The 23,430-nt window shown below is 45.6% G+C and overlaps 1 protein-coding gene across 9 annotated transcripts in view; it reads left to right on the top strand.

Annotated features, from left to right (window-relative positions):
- The window catches only part of ZNF618 (zinc finger protein 618), a 182,092-nt gene extending 161,975 nt beyond the window's left edge, over positions 1-20,117 (top strand). For all 9 annotated transcript variants that reach the window (XM_061200054.1, XM_061200058.1, XM_061200057.1 and 6 more), the window contains 2 exons: positions 11,543-11,644; positions 12,330-20,117. In XM_061200054.1, the coding sequence (XP_061056037.1) occupies positions 11,543-11,644; positions 12,330-13,846 (1,619 nt within the window). In that variant the 3' untranslated portion in view covers positions 13,847-20,117. The remainder of the gene's footprint in view (positions 1-11,542; positions 11,645-12,329) is intronic.
- The last annotated feature ends 3,313 nt before the right edge of the window (positions 20,118-23,430 follow it).

Below are 23,430 nucleotides of genomic sequence, written 5' to 3'. Positions count from 1 at the left end.
ACTTTGTCGTTCCCCCCCACCCCCACCCCGAGTCTCCATCTCTAAAACAAGGGCACACAGACCTGCAATCTCCAGCTGTCCTCCTTACGCCAAGGTTCCGTCTTCACGTGTCTCACACCTCCAGCTTGCCTTTGCTGTCAGCCATCCTGCACGAGGGAAGGCCTTGAACGCACTCAGAGCACTTAGACTTGACCCCGTGGGGAACCAGTAGCCAAAGTTAGAAGGCTGCTGGGGACAACTGCCTGAGCACAGCGCTTGGACCCGAGACCCCCAGGGCCCTGTCTCTGCTCCCTTCTCCTCTGAAACCCTCTGCCCCTCTGCCAGCTCTGGAAGCTGAGCCCTAATTAGGGAAGAGTCTGGGTGCCAGTGCTTCTCTGTCCCTCAGGCAGTTGGGCGGAGGCCATTAACATGCAAATCAAGGGTGCGCCTGTGGGTGCCCCACCTCCCCCAAGCATCCCAACTTGTTTTCCGAGAAGAGCTTTGGGCTGCTTTGTTCTGGTTCAGTGCTGGCAGAGAATGCCTTGCCCGCAATCCAGTGCAAAGCCAGGCTGAATCCCAGCCAGGCTGAGTCGGGATTAAAGGATTGACTCCATAGAGAGAAATTAAGCGTCATGATCTGCGCAGTTCACAGCGCTGCTGATAAGGGGGATCAGCCTCGAATAACAGCAATCTCATTAAGAGGCTGCTGAATGGCACAGGGTAATTCCCGCTAATAAACTTCCTTTCTGCGCTGTAGGAAAACCTGCCTGGCCCCTGGTGACAGTTTAGGAGCAGGTTTTGGCAGCAATAATACTAAAGATAGCTGACACTTAGTGAGCGATTACTGTGTGTCAGGCCTGGTTATTGCGTCAGGGCTCCTCAACAAGCTGGTTGGCATTATCATCCCCATTATACAGATGAAGAAACTGAGGCTCAGAGAACATAATCGCTGGCCCAAAGTTGCATGGCTCGTAAAAAGTACCTCACATTGTTTGAGTTCTTACGTATTAGCTCATTTGATCCTCAGAACATCCCTCTGAGTTGTGTCCATATTAGCTCGCCTTTATAGATAAGGAAACTGAGGTTAAAAGGGCTAAGTATAGAAAATGGAAGCACATATTTTGGGCAGAAAAATGTCAGTTAAAAATTACTTATCAATAAGAAAATTATTAGTCCTGTGCAACAATTAATGGTTTAAATAATGATCATAATATTTAATAAATATAAACTGTTTCCATAATGTTTTGCCTCCAGAATGCAATAGCTCATTTCCTCAACTGCTATCAGCAGGGCAGATGCTTTGATTTTTTTGATTTTTTTCCAAGTTATAGTGCTGTTTTGCTTGTTTGTGTTTAGAAGTGTGAATTATGCAATTCATTTTAGTGTGCTATTTCTGTGTTGTTTATTTTTTGTTCTTTTAATAAAATGTGTAAATTTCAAAATAAAATAAAATGGCTAAGTAACTGGCCCAAGGCTCTGCAGCCACAGTATCAGACCAGGATTCTGACCCTCCCATGAACTCCAGAGCCGGTGCTCTCAACAACCACCCTCTTTAGCAGGGTAGATGGGGTGGAGGATTAGGGATGGGGGAAGCCCCCTCAGAGGTCATCTCTTCTAGCCTCTTTTCAGGTAGTACAGCTGAAAAGGGGGGGACTGCAGCTAAGTGAGGCCTGGGGACTTTCCCAGGAGGCAAACAAGTTGGCAACTCAGAGTGGTAGGATTTGGGAATGGCCACATTTAATTTCTAATCCCTTTGAGCTACTTCACCTCTCTGGGCATTGGTCTTCTCATCTGTAAAGTAGGCTCATCACCATTCTCCACAGGCTGGGTGAGGGTTCTGGAGATGATGTATGTAAAGTATTAAGGGCTATGGCACATTCTAAAATAAGACTGAATAATGCAGGTTTCTCTTTTTCCATCCCCTGCTAGAGACAACTGCTTTCTTCTTCCCGCAACTGGTCCCTCCTTGGGAGACAGCCTTTATTCCAGCTTTGCGTCCCGCCCTTTACAGATGTTTGTGTATCTGTGCTTGTGTGAGCATGTGTATCTGTGGTACGTAGGGTTAGCCACACTGAGTAAACCTTGTTTCCAGCTCAAGCTATAGAGCATTTACTGAGTACCTCACCCATTTAGCAGCATTATCTGTGAGATAAGGAGAAAAAAAGTTTTTTTTAATAAGCCATGCTAGACATCATTATCTAATTAGAGGTTGAGTAATCCCGATTTCAAGCCTTGCAGAAAGGCAGAAAATGAGGGAATCGCCCTGCAGCTTGCCCAGCCCCAGGATTTTGGAAGGAGGAGGGGAAACTGAGCCCTAGAGAATTGAAGTGCCTAACTCAAGGTTATAATACTCAGCCACCCAAAGTCTGGTTCAAATCCAGGGCTTCCAAATCTCTATACTCTAGAAAGTCAGTAAGAATGGCTGCTGGTTTCCATTTTAAAATTTGTGTTTCTCTTTTTTACACGTGAGGTCTATTCATTAAAGGAAATTGGGAAAATGCAGAGAAATTACAAAATGAAGACTCAGCCATAATCTCACTACTCAAAGTTACCCACTGTTACTTTTTTTTTTTTTTAACAAATATTTATTGAGTATATGTGGTGTACTGCTATAAAGTGAATGGTTTTTTGTTTTTCTGTTTTTTTTATTTTTGGCTGCGCTGGGTCTTCGTTGCTGCACGCGGGCGTTTCTGTAGTTGAGGCGAGCGGGGGCCCCTCCTCGCCGCGGTGCACGGGCCCCTCACCGCAGTGGCCTCTCTTGTTGAGGAGCACGGGCTCTAGGCGCGAGGGCCAGCAGTTGTGGTTCACAGGCTCCAGAGCGCAGGCTCGTGGGACATGTGGGATCCCCCCGGACCAGGGCTCGAACCCGTGTCCCCTGCATTGGTAGGTGGATTTTTAACCACTGCGCCACCAGGGAAGCCCAACTGTTACTCTTTTAATGGTTTCTTTTCAGTCTATTTTAAAATCAGATTTATTGAGATATAATTTACATAAATAAAATTCACCAATTTTAAGAGTACAGTTTGATGGGTTTTAATAAACGCATAGTCATTTAACCACTATCACAATCACAATGTATAGTGTTACCATCAACCCAAAAAGTTCCCTTTGCAGCAAGTCCCTTTCCCAGGCCCCCACCCTGGCAACCACTGTCTGCTTTCTTTTGTTATAGTTTTGCCTTTACTGGAATTTTGTATAAATGGAATTATATGATATTTAGTCATTTGTGTCTGACTTCTTTCACTTAGCATACTTTTGAGACTCATCCATGTTGTTCTGTGATATCAGTATTTCTTTTTATTTCTGAGTAGTATTTCATTGTTTGGATATACCACAATTTGTTTATCTGTTCCCCTACCAATGGACATTTAGGCTGTCTCCAGTTTGGGGCTATTACGAATAAAGCTGCTGTGAATGCCCAAGTGCAAGTCCCTGTGTGGACTTTTTTTTTTTTTTTAACATCTTTATTGGAGTATAATTGCTTTACAGTGCTTTTAACTACTAGGTAGATACCTAGGAGTAGAAATGCTGGGTCATTTGGTCACTCTATATTTAACCTTTTAGGGAACTGCCATACTGTTTCCTAAAGTGGCTACACCATTTTTACATTTCCACCAACAGTGTATGAGGGGTCCAATTTCTCCACATCCTTGATAACGCTCGTTATTATCTGACTTTTTGATTATAGCCATTCTAGTGCATTAAGGGATATCTCATTGTGATTTTAATCTGTGTATTCCTGATGACAAATGATGTTGAACACTTTTTCATGTGCTTATTGGCCATTTAAATATCTTCTTTGGAGAAATGTCTATTCAGATCCTTTGCCCATTGTTTAATTGGGTTTTTTTGTTTTTTTATTATTGAGTTGTAAGAGATCTTTTTATCTTTATATACGAGGCCTCTGTAGATACATGATTTACAAATATCTTCTCCCATTCTGTAGGTTGTCTTTTCACTTTCTTGATGCTGTCCTTTGAAGCACAAAAATTTTTGATGACGACTATTTTTTCTTTCATTGTTTATGCTTTTGATGTCATATGTAAGAAATCATTGCCTAACCCAAGGTCACAGAGACTTAACTCCTCTGTTTTCTTGTAAGAGTTTTATAGTTTTCACTGTTACATTTAGGCCTGTATTCCATTTTGTGTTAATTTTTGTATGTGGTATGAGGTAGGGGCCCAGCTTCATTCTTTTGCATGTGGATATCCAGTTGTCCCAGCACCATTTTTAAAAAGACTATTTGTTCCCCCATTGAATTGTCCTGGCACCCTTGTCAAAAATCAGTTGACTGTAAATGTGAGGGTTTATTTCTGGATTCTGAATTCTATTTCATTGATCTGTACGTCTGTTTTTGTGCCAGTACCACACTGTCTGGATTACTGTGACTTTATAACAGCTTTGAAATCGGGAAGTCTAAGCCCTCCAACTTTGTTCTTCTTCAAGAGTGTTTTGGCTATTCTGTGTCACATAAACTTTAGGCTCAACTTGTCAATATCTGCAAAAAAGACAGCAGGACTTTTGATAGGGATTGTGTTGAATCTAGATCAATTTGGGGAATATTGCCATTTTAACAATATTGTCTTCCAGTCTTTGAACATGGGATGCCTCTTCATTTATTTAAGTCTTCTTTGAGTTCTTTCAATAATGTTTTTAGTTTTAAGTGTACAAGTCTTATACTTCTTTTGTAAATTTATTCCTAAGTATTTTATTCTTTTAGAAGCTATTATAAATGGAATTATTTCCTTAATTTAATTTTTGGAGTGTTCATTGCTAACGTAGAGAAATATAATTGATTTTTTTTAGTATATTGATCTCATATCCTGAAAACTTGCTGAACTTATTTATAAGTTTTAATAGTTGTGTGTGTGTGTGTATTCCATAGGATTTTCTACACACACAGTCATGTCATCTGTAATCTGTAAGTAGAGATAATTTTACTTCTTCCATTCATGTGGATGCCCTTTATTTTTCTTTTCTTTTTTATTCTTTCTTTCTTTTTTTCTTTCATTGACCTGGCTAGAACCTCTAATACATGTTGAATAAAATAGAGTGGACATTATTATCTTGTTCCTGATTTTAAGAGGAAAGTTTTTCATGTTTAACCATTAACTATGATGTTGGCAGTGGGTTTTTCATAGATGCCCTTTGTCAAGTTGAAAAAGTTCCCTTCAATTCCTAGTTTGTTGAGTGTTTTTATCATGAAAGGGTGTTGGATTTTTGTCAAATAATTTTTCTGCATCTATTGAAATTATCATGTGGTTTTTGTCCTTTATTCTATTAATATGGTGTTGGTTTTTGTATGTTGAACTAACCTTGTATTCCTGGAATAAATACCACTTGATCATGGTGTATAACCTGTTGTATATGTTGCTGGATTTGGTCTGCTCTATTTTATTAAGGATGTTTGTATCTATATTCATAAGGCATAGTGGACTATAGTTTGTTTTTTCTTGTGACTTCTTAGTCCTGTTTTGGTATCAGAATAATACCTGCCTCATAGAATGAATTGAGAAGTGTTCCCTCCTTTCTATTTTCAGAAGAGTTTGTGAAGGGTTCTTTTAACGTATTATAGAATTCACTGATGAAGCCATCTGAGCCTGGGCTTTCCTTTACTTTTCTTTTTTATGGTCGGTGTTTTGACTACTAATTCAGTCTTTTTAATAGATCTATCCAGATTTTCTACTTCTTGAATCAGTTTTAGTAGTTTATGTCTTTCTAGGAATTTGTCTGTTTCATCCAGGTCATCTAATTTGTTGGAATACTACTGTTCATAGTATTTCCTTATAATCCTTTTTATTTCTATCAGATCAGTAAACTTGGTTTTTTTTTTGTTTTTTGTTTTTTGTTTTTGATGTCCTTTATGAGGTTGAGAAAGTTTCCTTCTCTTCCTAGTTTGCTGAGATTTTGTATCATAGGTGGGTATTGAATTTTATCACATTTTAAAGTGCATTTATATCTATGGAGATGATTTTTCTTATTTTTGTTTTCCTCTTAGTATAGGGAATTACACTGATTGGTTTTCTGTAACTATTCTATTTCTGGAATAAGCTTCATTTATTCATGATATGTTATTATTTTTATTTTTATATTTTTTATTTTTGGCCACATGGCTTGCGAGATCTTAGTTCCCCGACCAGGGGTTGAACCCGGGCCACAGCTGTGAAAGCGCTGAGTCCTAACCACTGAACTGCCAGGAAACTCCCATGATGTGTTGCTATTTTTATATATTACTATATTTAGCTTGCTAATAGTTTGTTAAGGATTTTTGTGTATATGTTTATGAAGGATGTTTGTCTATAGTTTCTTTTCTTATAATTTTTTTCTCTAGTTTTGGATCTGGGTAATGACAGCCTTATAAAATGATTTGGGAAATGTTCTTTCCTCTTCTAATTCTGGGAGAATTTGTTTAGAATTTGTATTATTCCTTCCTTAAATATGTGGTCGAACTTTCCAGTGAACCCATATGGGAATTTTCTTTGTGGGAAATTACGTAAACTATGAACTGAATTTCTTAATAGTTATAGAACTTAAGAGATTTGAGGTTGCCTGTTTCTTCTGGAGTGAACTTTGGTACTTAATATTTTTTAGGGTTTTTTTTTTTTTTTTTTTTTGCCTCACTTAAGTGGTTGAATTTATTGGCCTAAAGTTGTTCATAATCATTTTAATCCCTTTAGTATGTGTAGCATCTGTAGTGATGTCCCCTTCTTTTACTCCTGCTACTAATAATTTGTGTCCTCTTTTTCTTTTTTTAATGTTTCTTGTTAGAGGTTTATCAGTTTTACTGATCTCTACAAAGAATTAGCTTTCGTTTCATCGATTTTTCTCTATTGTGTTTATCCATCTTCTGTTTCATTCATTTCTGCTTTTATCTGTATTATTTCCTTTCCTCTGCTTATGTTAGACTCAACTTACTCTTTAAACTTACTCTTCAGATCTCTTTGTGTAGAAGCTTTGTAACACTGATTTTAAGTGTTTATTCTTTTCTAATATAATTATTTAATGTTATAAATAACATTTATTTAGATGTATCCCACAAATTTTGAAATGTTATGTTTTAATGTTTAGTTCAAAACATTTTCTGATCTCCCTTATGTTTCTTTGACCTATGGGTTATTTACAACTGTGATGTTTAATATTCAAATAGTTGAAATTTTTCCAAATATCTTTTAGTTGTTGATTTCTAATTTAATTCAGTTATGTCAGAGACTGTACTTTATATGATTTCAGTATTTTTCTATCCCACCTCCTTTTTCTGGTAATCTAGTTATATGTATATGGGAATGCTTGATGTTGTCCACTCTCTGTTCATTTATATTCAGTCTTTGTTTTCTCTTTTCTCATGAGAGTAACAATTACTGAGAGAAGACAGTTGAAATTTCCAGTTGTAGGTTTATCTATTTCTTTTTTCAGTTTTCTCAGCTTTTGCTTCATGTGTTTTAATGCTCTGTTATCACTTGCACACACACTTAGGATTAGTATATATTCTTGGTGATTTGAACCCTTTATCATTATGCAGGGTCTCTTGTTACCCCTGATCATATTTCTTGTTCTGAGGTCTGTTTTTTCTGTAATACTATCACAAGCATCTCCACCTTTCTCTTCATTACTGTTTGTATGGTATACCTTTATTTAACCTTTTACTTTTAACTTATCCATGTCTTCATATTTAAATAGGTTTCTTATAGATAGCATCTCATGGGGTCTTGCTTTTTTATTAAGTATGACAATGTCTACTTTTATTTGAAATGTGGAGGCCATTTAAATTTAATGTGATTTCAGTATTATTGGGTTTAAATCTACCATTTTCGTATTTGTTTACTAATTGTTTCATTTGTTGCTTATTCCTTTTTCTCTAATTTTTTGCCTTATTTTGGACTGAGAATTTTTTATGGTTCTATTTTTATCTCTACAATGGATTTATTTGCTATAACTCTTTGTTGTTTTTTTTAATAGTCTATTTGGGTTTTAAACTATGTATTTCTAACTTATCAAGTCTACATTTAAAGGCTATTAGCTTTTTCATATTGTGTGAAAAACTTTCAACACAACCTTCTATTTCCCCTTCCTAGTCTTTCTTCTATTGTTAACATATGGTTTATTTCTACATATAATTACCACAATTCATTGTTATTTTTTTCCAGTGAGCAGTCAGTTATCTTGTTAAAGAGATTAAAAATGAGGGAAAACACTTTTTATATCCATTCATGTACAGTTTCCAGAACTCTTTATTTCTTTCTCTAGATCCAGATTCTTATTTGATGTCATTTTTTTTAATACCTAGAGAACTTCTTTTAACATTTCTTATAGTTGCAGGTATGATTTTTTTTTTTTTTTGGTCCTTATTTTACCTCCATTTGTGAAAGATAGTATCACTGGATTTAGAATTTCCTTATTTTATTTTAAAAATATTTTTGTGTTTTTTTTAAATTGAAGTATAGTTGATTTATAATGTTGCATTAGTTTCAGGTGCACAGCAAAGTGATTCAGTTATACATACATACATATCTTTTTTTCAGATTCTTTTCCCTTATAGGTTATTACAAAATATTGAGTATAGTTCCCTGTGCTATACAGTGGGTCCTTGTTGTTTGTCTATTTTATATATAGTAGTGTGTATATGTTAACCCCAAACTCATTTATCCCTCCTCGCCTTTCCCCTTTGGTAACCATAAGTTTGTTTTCTGTGTCTGTGGGTCTGTTTCTGTTTTGTATTGATATATAAGTTCATTTGTATCATTATTTTAGATTCCACATATAAGCGATATTATATGGTATTTGTCTGGCTTACTTCACTTAGTATGATAATCTCTAGGTCCATCCATGTTGCTGCAAATGGCACTATTTCATTCTTTTTTATGGCTGAGTAATATCCCATTGTATAAATATAATTTATATTATATAAATTTAGATTATAAATATAAATATAATATAAATATCTTCTTTATCCATTCATCTATCAGTGGACATTTAGAATTTTAGGTTGACATTCTCTTTTAATACTTTTGTTCTGTTACCTGCTGGGTCTATTGTTTTCTTATTTTTGTTCCCCTGTACTTAATTTTTCCCCCTCTCTGGCTGCTTTTAAGAATTTCTCGTCATTGGTTTTCAACAATTTGATTATGATACTGTGCCTCGGTGGTGTTTTCTTTATGTATTTCTGCTTGGGGTCAGTTGAGCTTTTTAGAACCTGGTTTTATGGTTTTCATCCAATTTGGAAAGATTCTGGCCATTTCTTCAAATATTTTTTCTGCCTCACCCCCTTTTTCTGGGACTCCAATTATATTTATGTTAAACTACTTAACATTGTCCATGCTCCATTTATTTATTGTCAACCTTTTACTCTCTCTGGTTTTCATTGGGTAGTTTTTTTGCTCTGTCTCCAGCTTCACTGATTTTTTTTCAACAGCTGTTGTAAGCTCCTTATTGGCTAATTCCATCATCTCTGTCCTTTCTAGGTCTGTTTCTATTGATTGGTTTGTCTCCTGGTTATAGGTCATATTTTCCTACTATTTTGAATGTCTGGTACTTATTAGATGAATGACACTGTGAATTTTATAGTGTTAGATGCTAGATTTTGTATTTTTTAAGAGTATTAAACTTGGCTTACAGTTTGTTACTTGGGATCACCTTAATACTTTGGAGGCTTGCTCTTTAAATGTATTAGGGCAGATCTAGTGGCTTAGTCTATGGCTAATTTAGCCCCATAGTATTTCTCATGCATTGAGGTCTTTCCATTCTGGTTGAGGGGACACAGATGATTTCCCCCACGTGGGAACCCTGGGAGTTATCAGCCTACTGCATTTTAGTGATTCTTTCCCTAGTCCTGTGGAATTTGACCCTATGCATAGGCAGATTAGCTACAGCAAAGACTCCAGGGAATCCCATTGTAATCTCCAGAGCTCTCTCTTTTTGTAACTCCCTCCTCTTTGGTACTTTTTCCTGTAAATTCTAGCTGTCTTGGGCCTGCCTGAACTTTAATCTCTGCCTCTTCAAGGGGACCGCTGGGCTCTGTTCAGTTCCCTGGTCCTACGCAGCAGCTTGAAAACTGCTTCCAGGCAGTAAGTCGCACAGTCAGAGAGCTCATCGCATTTGTTTCTTTTTCTGGGATCACACCCTGGGTTGCCTGTCTGAAAGCAATCATATCATCATGATTAGCAGGTATTTGCATCTGGAGGGCAGAAGTGAAAGTCCCCTCCCCATCTTTTTTTGATGCATAGATTTGTTCGTTATTTGACTTGTGAGTCTAAAATATGTATCTATAAATAATACATATGACATTATGATTAGAGCTTGCTTTTCATTATCTTACACATTTTCCCATGTTGCTCCAGTCTACATGACCACCTTTCTAGTGGCTGCAAAATATTCCTTGAGTGCACATCCCAGAGTCTCTTGACTAGTCTTGCAGGGCTGACTGAATATGTAGAAGTTGGGGAAGTCTCTTCTCTAGGTATGAATAGTGTGGCCTTGACCTCTAAGGCCTGATGCCTTAAACTGAGGAGAATGGAAGAAAGATGTCTGGCAACCCTGAACAGAGGCTACTGACCCATTCATATCCTCAGGTTGTGAATTCTACCTGTAAGATGATGTCTCAAGGAAATACACCCACAGCAACAGCCAAAGAGCACAGAGAAACAATATTAGAATATTAGGCAAGTAGGTTCGTAGCAGAATAGTAATATTGTAAACGGCACAGCCCAGAAACTTAGGACTTGGAGTGTAGTTAAGCAATTTGTGGAATATTGTGTGATAAAAGATTGTGTGGCCATTTGTGATGACAAGCATGTAACTCAGACCATTTCCACTCAGATATGATCCTACAAAAATGTCAAGGAGTAACCGTGCATAGAGTATGGCACCTGCCCATTACTTAAAACTGAATATGGCTGCATATGCACACGTTAACAAAAATTAGGGAAATGCAGGGAGGAGGCAGCTAGGAACCAGGGGACCTGGGGTGTCCGTCCCAGCTCTGCTGCTGGTTTTCTGTGTTTTCCTGGGCAAATCCTTTCCTGTATCTAGACTTTGGTTTCCACTTCCTACATGTAATGAGGAGGTTGAGAATTGTATACTTTATGTCATATAGGGCTTTGGTTTTGTTGTGTTCATTTAAGTTTAAAATATACTAAAAAGATGAAAAGGCACACTTTAAAGAAGCAAGAGTGTGAGATGCTTTTGGCCTCTTGGGGTGTAATGGGCATCCCCTCCTGGGTCTCAGAGCTAGAACTTTGTGTTGGGGGAGGCCTCCCAGCCAGACTCGGGACACAGCGGTTCCCATTCCCTGAGTGCTTACTCCATGCTGAGCACTGTACCCAGCTCTTTTCCTGTATTATCTCTTGTTAGTCCTTCTAGCAATTGTGTGATTATCTTCATTCTTCCGAGTGATGAAAATGAGGCTTTGCAGGCCTCAGATAGTTGTCTTAGGAGCCCAGATTTGAACCCAGGCCTGAGTCCCAGAGGCCAGTCTTGCCTTCACCCGCATGCTCTAGTTCTCCTCGCCTGGTGAGCCGGCAGGCCTCTTGCACTTCAGGGAAACACACTGTCCCCTTTGTGCCCACAGCGGACAACGAGAACAACATCGCCTCCAACCAGTCCCGATCGCCCCCTGCTGTCGTGGAGGAGAAGTGGAAGCCCCAGGCCCAGAGGAACAGTGCCAACAACAGTAGGTCTTTCCTGGGCGGACCCGGGGGCTGGTGGAAGTCTACTACACCCACCTCCAGAGGCCTACCCCCCAACCCCAGCTTGTTCCCCTCTGCTCCCACATCCCCACCCCTGTGTGTCTCCCATGGTGGTGCAAGACCACGCATCATGGTTTCCAAAGCACTTTCACGCCTGAGACCTCATTGGTGGGAATTCTGACCTCGTGGGATAGACAGAGGCGGCCTGGGGAGAGGTGATCTGTTTGTGGTCAGAGAACACAAATTAGTGACAGAATCAGAATTAGAATCCAAATCCACTCTCCACGATTTCTCTTGTCTGCTTTTTCCTGACACTGTGGCCTCATGTATCTTATTCACTAGCGACTCCTGTGTTAGAGGCCATTCCTATATTGAGGAAGATGTAAGACTGGTTGGCTTCAGAGGTCAAGGTGAATGACATGCAACAAGTATTTGCACACATATCACTACAGTCAATTCCCATGCTCACGGCAGGCATTACTAATCAATCACAGAACTTTATTCCTGTGAGACCGTCACATGTTAAAGACTGCCAAGACCATCAGTTTGTGTGCAAGATGAAATCTGTTCATAATTCCTAATACTAGATGCTTGAGTATTAGGCCACTGCCAGACCAAGGAGCCTTGACTGGCAGGGTTAATCACACCTCTCTTTGTGTCCCCTGCCAGCCACGACCAGTGGTTTAACACCTAACAGCATGATCCCCGAGAAGGAGCGGCAGAACATCGCAGAGCGGCTGCTGCGGGTCATGTGTGCCGACTTGGGCGCGCTGAGCGTGGTGAGCGGGAAGGAGTTCCTGAAGCTGGCCCAGACGCTGGTGGACAGCGGCGCCCGCTACGGGGCCTTCTCAGTCACCGAGATCCTGGGCAACTTCAACACGCTGGCGCTGAAGCACCTGCCGCGCATGTACAACCAGGTGAAGGTGAAGGTGACGTGCGCCTTGGGCAGCAACGCCTGCCTGGGCATCGGCGTCACCTGCCACTCGCAGAGCGTCGGCCCCGACTCCTGCTACATCCTCACGGCCTACCAGGCAGAGGGCAACCACATCAAGAGCTACGTGCTGGGCGTGAAGGGCGCGGACATTCGCGACAGCGGCGACCTGGTGCACCACTGGGTGCAGAACGTGCTGTCGGAGTTCGTGATGTCGGAGATCAGGACAGTGTACGTGACAGACTGCCGGGTGAGCGCATCCGCCTTCTCCAAGGCCGGCATGTGCCTTCGCTGCTCAGCCTGTGCCTTGAACTCGGTGGTGCAGAGCGTGCTGAGCAAGCGGACGCTGCAGGCCCGCAGCATGCACGAGGTCATCGAGCTGCTCAATGTGTGCGAGGACCTGGCGGGCTCTACCGGCCTCGCCAAGGAGACCTTCGGCTCGCTGGAGGAGACCTCGCCGCCGCCCTGCTGGAACTCGGTCACGGACTCGCTGCTGCTGGTGCACGAGCGCTACGAGCAGATCTGCGAGTTCTACAGCCGGGCCAAGAAGATGAACCTCATCCAGAGCCTCAACAAGCACCTGCTCAGCAACCTGGCCGCCATCCTGACGCCGGTGAAGCAGGCGGTCATCGAGCTGAGCCACGAGAGCCAGCCCACCCTACAGCTGGTGCTGCCCACCTACGTCAGGCTGGAGAAGCTGTTCACGGCCAAGGCCAACGACGCGGGCACCGTCAGCAAGCTCTGCCACCTCTTCCTGGAGGCGCTCAAGGAGAACTTCAAGGTGCACCCGGCACACAAGGTGGCCATGATCCTGGACCCACAGCAGAAGCTGCGGCCCGTCCCGCCCTACCAGCACGAGGAGATCATCGGCAAGGTGTGCGAGCTCATCAATGAGGTCAAGGAGTCTTGGACCGAGGAGGCCGACTTCGAGCCCGCCGCCAAGAAGCCCCGCTCCGCCCCCGGCGAGAACCCCGCCGCCCAGGAGGACAACCGGCTCGGGAAGAACGAAGTGTACGATTACCTGCAGGAGCCCCTCTTCCAGGCCACCCCGGATCTCTTCCAGTACTGGTCGTGCGTGACCCAAAAGCACACAAAACTCGCCAAGCTCGCCTTCTGGCTCCTCGCGGTGCCGGCCGTGGGGGCCAGGAGCGGGTGTGTAAATATGTGTGAACAAGCACTTCTCATCAAAAGGAGGCGACTGCTCAGTCCAGAAGATATGAACAAACTCATGTTTCTGAAATCCAACATGCTTTAAGACTTCCGGATGAAAAGAAAGAACAAAGAAAAAAGAAGAGAACGTTAGGGAAAAAAAAAAAAACCACACAACACTGTCGCAAACAAAGAAAAAGGAATTTAAGTTCTAAACACTGTGGACCTCATTATAAATGCCCCCTGGAAACTTAAGTGCTTTTTTCAGTGTGTGTGTGCATGTGTGTACACAATCACGCGTGCGCACTTTGGGCGTGGGCGGCTCTGTGCTCATCTGCGTGGCCGCAGAAGTGTCACACACACATGCACACACATACTCCCCTGGTGCATGTATGCACGCCTGCTCGTGGGCGCGTGTGCATTAAACTGGGCGTGTCAGGAAAGCTGAGTGTTTGGGAAAGAGGGAAGATGTTTCACCTCCTTTTCTCAGTAAGGGGGCTTTAAAAGACTCCATTTTCAGGTGCGCAGATTGGTAGAAAACTGATGTAAAATGTTCAGGCAGCTGAGATCTGAAGTGACTTGACGCTCTCTGTCCTTCACTCTGTGGTCCCCCTTGCCCTCCATCCCCCTCCCCAAGCCTTCCTGACCCTATTGTACCCCACCCCTCCCCGGCTGCCCTGCCATGGATTCTCCAAACTGCATCAGATGGACAGCTTCTGCACTGGACTTTGTTCTTGTTCACCTTCAGGGCATTGAGCTGCTGCCTTTGTGATACCCTTGGGTGTCATGGGGCAGCCGCCTTAGAAACACACCTATCTATCTCCCCAAATCAGGAAAGGAGACTTTAAGAATATAAAGCTGACCTTTTGCTTTTTAATATAAAATAGAAAAAAAAGACATTTTTCAAAGAGGTATAGATACTGTCTCCACTCCTTAATAATTTTTTTCCTAACATTTTAGCAGTTTTTACTTTTTTTTTTCAAATTTGATTTAGGCTCTGCTAGGAGGCACTGAATGTCTGTAACTTATATTTTGGAGGTTTTTTTTGTTTGTTTTTTGATTGCCCTTTTTGTTCCTCAAGTCACACTGTAAACTAGCTCATCTCAGTGGTATATTCAGTATCCTAAGGTTTTTATTAGACTTCCCTGTACAGTCCAGTTTTCCTGTATTCGAACAGCCAAGACCATGAACTTGGCTGTGCTGTTTGGAGACCAGGAGTGGGGTTGGAGTCACAGGTTTCACAGACGTGGGGTTCGGTGGAAGCCATAGGGAAGCATGTGGCTTAGGAGTTCTCCTGAATGTAAGTGGAAGACCGCCCTCCTGGCTCGCTGTGTCTGGTACTGCGAATGTCTGATTTCTATACCCAGAGTGCATTACACTACTCGCCACGTCACTGACCCTTCCAGCTCAGCAGGGACTCCTGAGTTGATCCATGTTCACATCCATCACACCTCAGACCCACGGCCTCCTCTCCCCAGGACACCGGGGATTCCGGCGGGTCCGCTGCCCACAGCCCTGGGGGGTCCCCACGCGAGCCTCAGCCCTCCTTCTAGGACAGTAGTTGAGCATGGTGCCTTGTGGGCCAAATGATGGATGTTTTGAGGGTGAAATGGCATTAGGCCACATTCAACTTGATGCTGTGAAAGATGTTTTTAGGCTTATTTTCTCTGTGAGCAGTTTAGGTTCCACACACTCAGCCTAAATGCCAACAGGGTGACCCTTTCCCCTCTGAAGAGGTGGTTCCGTCAGGATCAGTGCTCAGCCTCCCACCCCACCTCTCAGTGAATGAAGTGCTGGTGGTCCCATATCCCCCCCCAGTGCCCACGGCTGTGGGATAGAGATAGTTACACCAAGGCTGAGGATGCCTACCATCATGGGGGGCCATTTGCAAAGGCACATTCTACCATCTTGGGGGTTGACCAAGTCCACTCCTTCCCTTCCTAGTAACAAAACATTGTTCAACTGTGAGATACCTCGACTACAAAAAGCACTGTACAGCGGCCCTCTCCCCCGGGTCCGTGGCAGTAAAGTTGGGGAAGTAAAGTTGATTTGAAAACTCAAGGCTTAGGATCATGGACCAGAACACTGTCCCAGGTGTCAAGCCTGCTCACTTTGCCTCGTGAGAACTAACCCTCCGAGTCTTGGACACACTGAAAGGCATTCAAAGTGGGCCGTTTCCCCATTCACTCCAGCAAGCCATGGTCTCAGGAACCACCATGCCATTTCCTCTCCCGGAGAAGTTCTGGGTATTAACTCCACAGCACTTCCAATTGGGGTCACGCCGTCAGAAGAGCCTCCATCTGCACTGGACAGTCACCTCATGTCGCTTCCTAGAGTATATGGGAGCATCGGCAGACTTTTCAATGAGACTTTTGGCGGCATTCCAGAAGGTGGCTGCAGGGTTGCTGATGGGTGACAGATGCCTACAGCAAAAGGCCTCCAGCTTTGCTTTGCTGCTGGGGAAGGGTCCATGACCTGGCACTCTGAACCACATGAGGAGGATGGGAGCTGCCCGTTTTGTGTGGTCAGTGGGAGCCAAGCCTTGGAGCCCATCCTCCCTCTTCTTAGAGTGGAGCTGTGCTGGTGTTGCCTCATTATGGGGCCACTCAGTTAGCAAATAGGCATTTCACTTTCTTGCAAAGCCATCAGGACCAAGCCCTGGTATCAGCGTTCTTCTCTTCAGAAAAATTCAAGTCTTACTAAATTCCAGTTATCTAGTCATATGTGTCACCTCCTGTCCTGTTCCTCCTTTCCACCTCAGTTCAATCCTTAGGGCTTGGCGTGCTCTGCAGGTGTGATGTGAGTGCCACTGGGTCTCGGCAAGCTGTCTCCTGGGGCTGCCTCATCCAGATACGGGAACAAGGTGGCAGGTAGTCATTTCTCTCTTGCAGCCTCTGGTTCTTCAGAAACTCGTTGCCAACAGGAAAGGCTGTACCAAGGTGCCCCCTCCATCTGCTTTCTCATGCAGACAGCTCCCATAGTGCAGAGCCCGTTGCAGTGAACAGCTTCATAAAACCCAAAGATCTCACAGGCCCAGCCACTGGCCCCTCATCTCCAGCAATATCCACCCTATCCAAATTCTAGCTCAGCCAAAGGATTGAGGTCGGCTCTTCCAGTTCATCTCCCGGCCCCTAGCCCGGCATTGACCTTCGGAAAGTTTTTGTCTTCTGCCTCCCAGTTCTGTGAACACTCTAGGACTTTACAGCTCAAGGCGGTTGCCTGCTGACTTGGACACAACTTGCCTGAACCGTGTGATTCCCAGGACAGAAATGGCCTTTGCGTTGATACACACGGACCCCAGAGGGGAGGTGGAGAAAACACACCTCCACTCTGCAGGGTTTTCCCCCTCATCTGAAGTCAGTTGGCTTCACCACCAAAGCCCAAGCCAAGGACCAATATCTCGTGGGTGGTCCCTCAGATTTGAAGTAACTGGCGGGTCTCGGCTCCACCAAGAGCAGCGGTGCCATCCCAGTCGTCGTGAGTGGATGCCCTTGTGCCGACATGGTTCTTTTTCCCTGTGCCCAGGTCCACCAGCCAGGCCTCCCTCCAGATGGTAGTTAGAAACCAGGAAACAAAACAGAGGGGCCACTGGGCAAAGCTCCTTTCTGGCCGCACTTCATCTCGGGGTTCACGGCATAGAAAGCCACCTGCTGTGTCCACGGGCGAGGACGCCTTGCCACCAACCTGCCTGATGGCCTCATGCTTGGCGTTCGGGGTTTGGCTCTTGGCTGGAAAAGGGTGCTGAGGTTTCCTGATGAGGAGAGGACAGTCCGATGACACAGTTGAGAAGTTCTGCGTCTCCAGATTTCTGGGAAGGACTTTTTTTGACACCAGCTCTGTAGGCTGGCAAGCGTCTTCTCCTTCAGTTTGCTCCTTTCTCTCCTGCACTTTCGAGAAACACCAGAGAAAAACTCTGCAAGGCGTGTTTTCCACTGTGAAGCGGACCCTCTGCCTTTAGGGGTCCTCTAGGCTTGCGCCTGCACTTGGACTAGACTCCTTGGAAAGTGGGCATCTGAAGAGCTGCATTCAGGGATTCAGCACGCATTCTTGGGGGCCACAGGTTCACCAGAAAGGTTTGGAATGAACCTGGGATGTGGATGGAGAAGGGAGGTCCTGTGAGAAATGGCCCAGAAGGGGACAGTACCTGGATGTTGCCGTGACGATGGATGTGCTTGCAGAGACGGGAAGAGGAGGCACCCAAAGCACGGCCGGCAGTCTCCTCCTGCCCCCCTGAGCCGGGCAAGTTCATAGCTCTGCCCCTTGGCCTTGGGCACAGCGACAGCGCCTGTGTCCCTGGGACGTACCTGAGGGAGGGCTTCGAGAAAGGCTGCTGGTTTAGATGAAACCCAGAGGCTAAGTAAGGCTCAGGCTGTCCCCTGGAGACAGCGGGTGGAGGGCTCCTGTCTCGGCCCCCCTGTATCCAGCCGGGCCAGTGGGAGAACTGGGAAGGGGCCTGCCCCCTCTTCACTGTGGCTAATGTTTGCTAGGCCAGTTATGGTGAACCAATGATACAGTGTTTTCCCTCTTCTGTTTCCCACCCGGTTTCCCCTTTTCAGGGTTTTCTGGAGGATTTTGTTGTTGTTGTTTTTCTTCCTCTCTCCTTTGCGTTTGAGGATCGTGGTCAGCGGAGCCCCGCCGTTCCCTGGAGGGGCCCTGTAGTTTCTGTGCGAAGAGGCACCAGCTCCTGCTTTGATGAGGGTGAAGGGCATCGGGTTGCTGTTTGTTATATTCATGCCCCTCCACCACCACGGGCGTTGCTTTAAAGGTTCAACTGCTGTACAGAGAAGGATTTGCTGAGTTTGCAGCTGGGTGTCAGCATCAGGACCCATAGGGGCCCTCCCCACCCATGCGTCCCACTGGGCACCTTGACTCTTCGAACCAAAGTTCCTTAAAGGGGCACAGCCCAGCCTGGTCCGCAACCTCAGGGGCCTGGGATCCCTGTGGCGCTTCCTGAAGTCCAGCTTGGCAAGAGACCATGGGGTCTGAGGCCAGCCGGAAAGGGGGGCTCCTCCCACAACCCAGGTGCCAGCCGTTCCCCGCCTGGGACCCTTCCCTCCCACCCAGCCGGGGTGGCCGGGTTCCAAAGCGGTGAGTGAGCTCGTGAACTGGCACGGGGCTGGAGACAGAGGGACCTGCGGGGCTGGAGGCTCCCAGACCCGCCGGGCAGTGCGTCCAGGGCCATTCAGATGCCAAGCATCAGGAAATCATTTTGTACAACCACCTGAAGCAGAGAGATTTTTTAAAAAGCATAAATTATTTTCAGTTGTTTTCTGATGATCCTCCCTTTTTCTTTTCCCCGTAACTTTGCGTCGGTGATTCTTTCACATCAGGTAAATCTTGAGAAAGCCTTGGTGCCCCTCCTCCCAGGCCCCACTCAGTACCCATGCGTGTGCACCCTCATCCTTTCTCAGTAGTTAAGACGTTCTAGGCAATACCATAGGCACAGCTGACTGTGTCTCTCTCTTCGAGTGCAAGAAACTCAAGTCATCTTAAAAAAATACAAAAAAAAAAAATTTACAAAAAAACAAACACAAAAAAAATATCTTTTTTAGGCCAGAGTTTTCTACAGGTATTAATGAATATTTTTCTTAATCCTTATAAGTTTTATGTGTTTAATATTTCTTAATACCGGTAGCATTAATTTATACTTTTGTAGCAACACAATATTTTTATAAACAGCCAGTGCTTTGGCTCAAGTCTCCACAAGGGGTTTATGCAGGGTTATCTTGGGACCCTGTGTACCATGTACTGTATTTAAAAAAAAGTTACCTAGTGTCACCCTTGCTGTGTTAATTAACAAAAGACGTTGTTTGCGGTCTCCTGTGTCGTTGGTGTGGACCCACCAGTTCTCCAAGGAGTCACATTGCATGGGGGTTGAGTTGACAGTTCTTGTGATATGTAAACCCCCGAGACCAAACTTGAGGGTTTATTTAGGCTTTTCTGTTTGTCCTTTGGATTTTGGGTTTCATTTCGTTTTGGTACCGTTTCTCCATTTACGGCCAAATCAGTTTTCTGGTGTTTAAAACTTTTACTGATGTCAAATGGAGGAAGGGAACAGGAAAAAAAAAAAAAAAAAAAAGATTTTTACAAAGTAATAAAATTTAAAACTGAGCTGTTTAAATGTTGCTGTTTTTACCTGTCTGTTCTTGTCCAAAAGTGGGACATTCCCAGGGAGAAGAGGAAGGTTCCACTTGGTTCCTTAAATCGCCAAAAGCCCCCACCCAGAAATCAGCACCCCCTACCCCCCGAATTCTTGCAACATTATTTCCTGGTTGGTTGATGCCAAGGTAAAAAGACATCCTTTTAATGGTTAGAGAGGATCAGTTGCTTAAATGATTTCATGTCAGTGTTGTATTTATGGTTTTACAATAAAACAACCTTTAGGAAGATGGCAGTGCGTGGTGTTATTTCTTGGGTTGGCATTGGGCCATGTCATCCAGGTAGGAGCAGGGCACTGGTGAGTAGAGATGGACAGAGGCAGAGATGTCACCTGGGGGTGACAGAGCTGGAGTCCATCCCGAGGGAATACTACGTGAGGTTGGGGTTAGTCAGCTCCTCGGAGCTCCCTGCTGACCTCAGGCACCAGACCCGGGTTGGTGGTGTCTGATAAATAAGGGAGGGACACGTCCACAAGAAGACGTGGTCCCCGTGGGCCTTGTTGTGAAACACTGTCCCAGGGGAGGAAGGATGGATTTGGTCTGAGTCCTACAGGCCCAGTGCCCAAGGGACACATCCAAGTTCACCTTGGCCACCATCATCTATGTGATGTGTGTTGTGTGTACCATCCGTTTTCTGGGGAAGAGTGCCCGTAGCTTTTGCCAAATGGCTGATGGCATCTGTGACTCAGAAAGTTAAGAATTAGTGGGAGCTGTGGAGACACATTTCCGCCCAGGGTCTGGACACACTGTCCCGAACGCAGGCCGGGGTGGAAAGCCTGCCTTGGGAGGAAAGGCTCTCTCCATCCCAGGAGAGGTTCAGGCAAAGCTCAGATGCCCGCAGTGGGTGTGAACCAAGCGACCGGTGGGCCCGCCGGGCAGCCAGAACAGGTAGCTCGGGTGCCCTTCTTCCTCTGTCCTTCTGAAGCTCTGAGTGGCTTTCCCACAGTGTCCCCTTCCCTGATGCTCCCTCCCCATCTGCTGGCCACCGAACTGCTGCCATCCTCCGAGCCAGCCCCCCAGACAGCTCTCGCACTCCCTTCAAGACGGTGTGGCCTTTCTCCCCCACCTGCCTGGAGTCAGCACACCCATCTCCTAAGTAAAGCACACGTCCAAGTTCGTCTTGCCTAGTGGTCATGTGTGTGAAGTTTGAAGTGTTGTGTATTGTCTGTCTGGGGAAGAGCATCTGTGGCTTTGCCAGTGGCATCCGTGACTCTAGCCAGTGCCCTCCACAGTGGGCTGCAGGGGCCCAGCCGGGTGGACTTGCCCCTCTGCTGGCCTCGACCCAAGCCTCACACTACAGACACGCACATCAATGCTTGGCTTGGAGAGTTGAACTGAAGGCAAGTCCGGGAGAGAAGACGCCACCAGAAGACAGCTGTGGCCAGAGTGGGCAGGGAGGGTGACAGCTTCTCCTAAAGCAGGCCTGCTGCTGCCAGAACAGCCATTCAAAGGTAAAACCACGTCCGGCTTTATCCCTGTCCTCAACCAGAAACGGGTGCTCTCCTCAAAGAGGATGTGCTGCTTGATCAGCGGAACAAATTCCATCAAATCGCAAGGATGACAGCCCGAATTGGCTGAGTCTGGGCCAGCCTCCCGGGGACATCAGCCCTGCCCTCAGAACCTCCCTTCAGTGGGAGTTTCCTGCTGTTTAGTGTACCGTGTGGACATTCCTGAGCCAGCGGTTGAAGTTTAATCAAGGAGTTTCTATTGGCTCTAAAACAAAAGTCAAGAGTCCTGCTGGAGCGGGAAGACTCCCCCGCTAACTGGGAACATCAGGATCCAATGAGGCCAGGGCGTGGCCAGAGCCTCCACACGACTGAAGGGCCAGCCTCTGGATTTTAAAATAAAAATTAAAAAAACATGTTTCTTTATTAAGCAGCCACATGTATTTTGTGACAGAGATGGGCATGACCAGTATCTTTAAGAGAGAATTTGAGGTGAGACTGTTTAAGAATCAAATGAGTCGTCAGGGTAGCCACTCGGCTGGGAGTGATTCTGGTGCCTTCTGGGATGAGTGGACTCCTGACTGGAGGCCACAGATGTGCTTCAACCCCGTCCCGCCCCTGAGGGGTAAGACAGGATCCAAGGGGATTTTTTGTAGTGAAAGTTTTAATAACTGTCATGGAGATAAAAGCCTTCAGGACCAGGGAGGGTGGCAGGCAGGGCTGGTGACCCACAGGGGAGGCCCCATCTAGAGGGGTGTCTCAGGTGCAGGATGCAGGCCCAAGGCTGCCAGAACTTATTTTTCAAGAGAATTGAGAAACCTAGAGTTTTATACGGGAGGTCCTTTTTTTTTTTTTTTTTTTTGGCTGCCTTGGGTCTTTGTTGCCGTGCCCGGGCTTTCTCTAGTTGCGGCGAGCGGAGGCTACTCTGTTGTGGTGCGCGGCCTTCTCATTGCGGTGGCTTCTCTTGTTGCAGAGCATGGGCTCTAGGCACCCGGGCTTCAGTAGTTGCAGCACTCGGGCCCTAGAGAGCGCAGGCTTCAGTAGTTGCGGCGCGCGGGCCCTGGGGCGCACGGGCTTTAGTAGTTGTGGCGCACGGGCTTAGTTGCTCCGCGGCATGTGGGCTCTTCCTGGACCAGGGATCGAACCTGCGTCCCCTGCATTGGCAGGTGGATTCTCAACCACTGCACAACCAGGGGAATCCGGGAGGTCCATTTTTTAATGGTGAACTCAGAACCGTAAAATACCTTAGGAGCCAAACTCCCATCCACCAGCTGAGCTGAGGCTGGCCAGCCCACCTGTGGCTTCTTGTACTGTCCGGTTTAGGCATTTGTCCTTCAGGTCACTTCAAAATATCTTTCTTCAGAGTGGCACCTTCCAACTGCCATAGCTGGCAGCCCCAGTGTGTGAATCATGCATGGAGGGGGCAAGGTATGGACGCAGGACGTGATGACATTTGTTAGTTCCAGGCTGGAGAGCCTGTCACTTCTCCCTGTGTCCCCGCCCCTGACCCCGCCCACTTCTGCCCAGTGACTCCCAGCCAGGCCCACAAACGCTGTCCCTCAGGACTGTCCTCTCTATTGGAACCTGGAAGCCCCAAGGTTGGGAATTCCGGGGTGCATAAGGCGGGGAGTCTCTATGTGGTCTGACCAAGGGGGCTGCAAAGCTCTCTCCACCCAAATCCTTGCCTCTGGGTTCATCCCCTCAACACAGCATTCCACCTCAGAACCCAGGAAGCTGGGGTTTTGACTCTTGCAGTGGCAGCTGTCAGGGCTCTGGGTGGATGGAGCCCGAAAGAGGTGTTTATAAGTCCGATGTTTGTAAATCCAGTGTGTGTGAGCTGGAGGCTCCTGGAGTTGTGCGCTTGGGCCAAGTCGGTGCCTGAGCCACCCTGGACAGCCTACCTGCTCTCCTCCTCCAGGGAGCAGAAGCCGGGCCAGACCCAGGGCTTCCAGCTCCGGTCCAGGGCCAGCTGGTTGTTCTGGGCACAGCGCAAAGGGCAGTGGCCATTCTCCTTCTGGGGCAAAGGGCCAGAGCGAGGATCCCAGGAGATGGGATCTCCAGGACCCTTGTGGAGAAACAGCCCGAGG

This window comes from Eubalaena glacialis, chromosome 9 (assembly GCF_028564815.1).
Source record: "Eubalaena glacialis isolate mEubGla1 chromosome 9, mEubGla1.1.hap2.+ XY, whole genome shotgun sequence".
Lineage (NCBI taxonomy): Eukaryota > Metazoa > Chordata > Mammalia > Artiodactyla > Balaenidae > Eubalaena > Eubalaena glacialis.
Note: the sequence above shows the minus strand (reverse complement) of the source record. Positions and strands in the feature narration are given on the sequence as shown.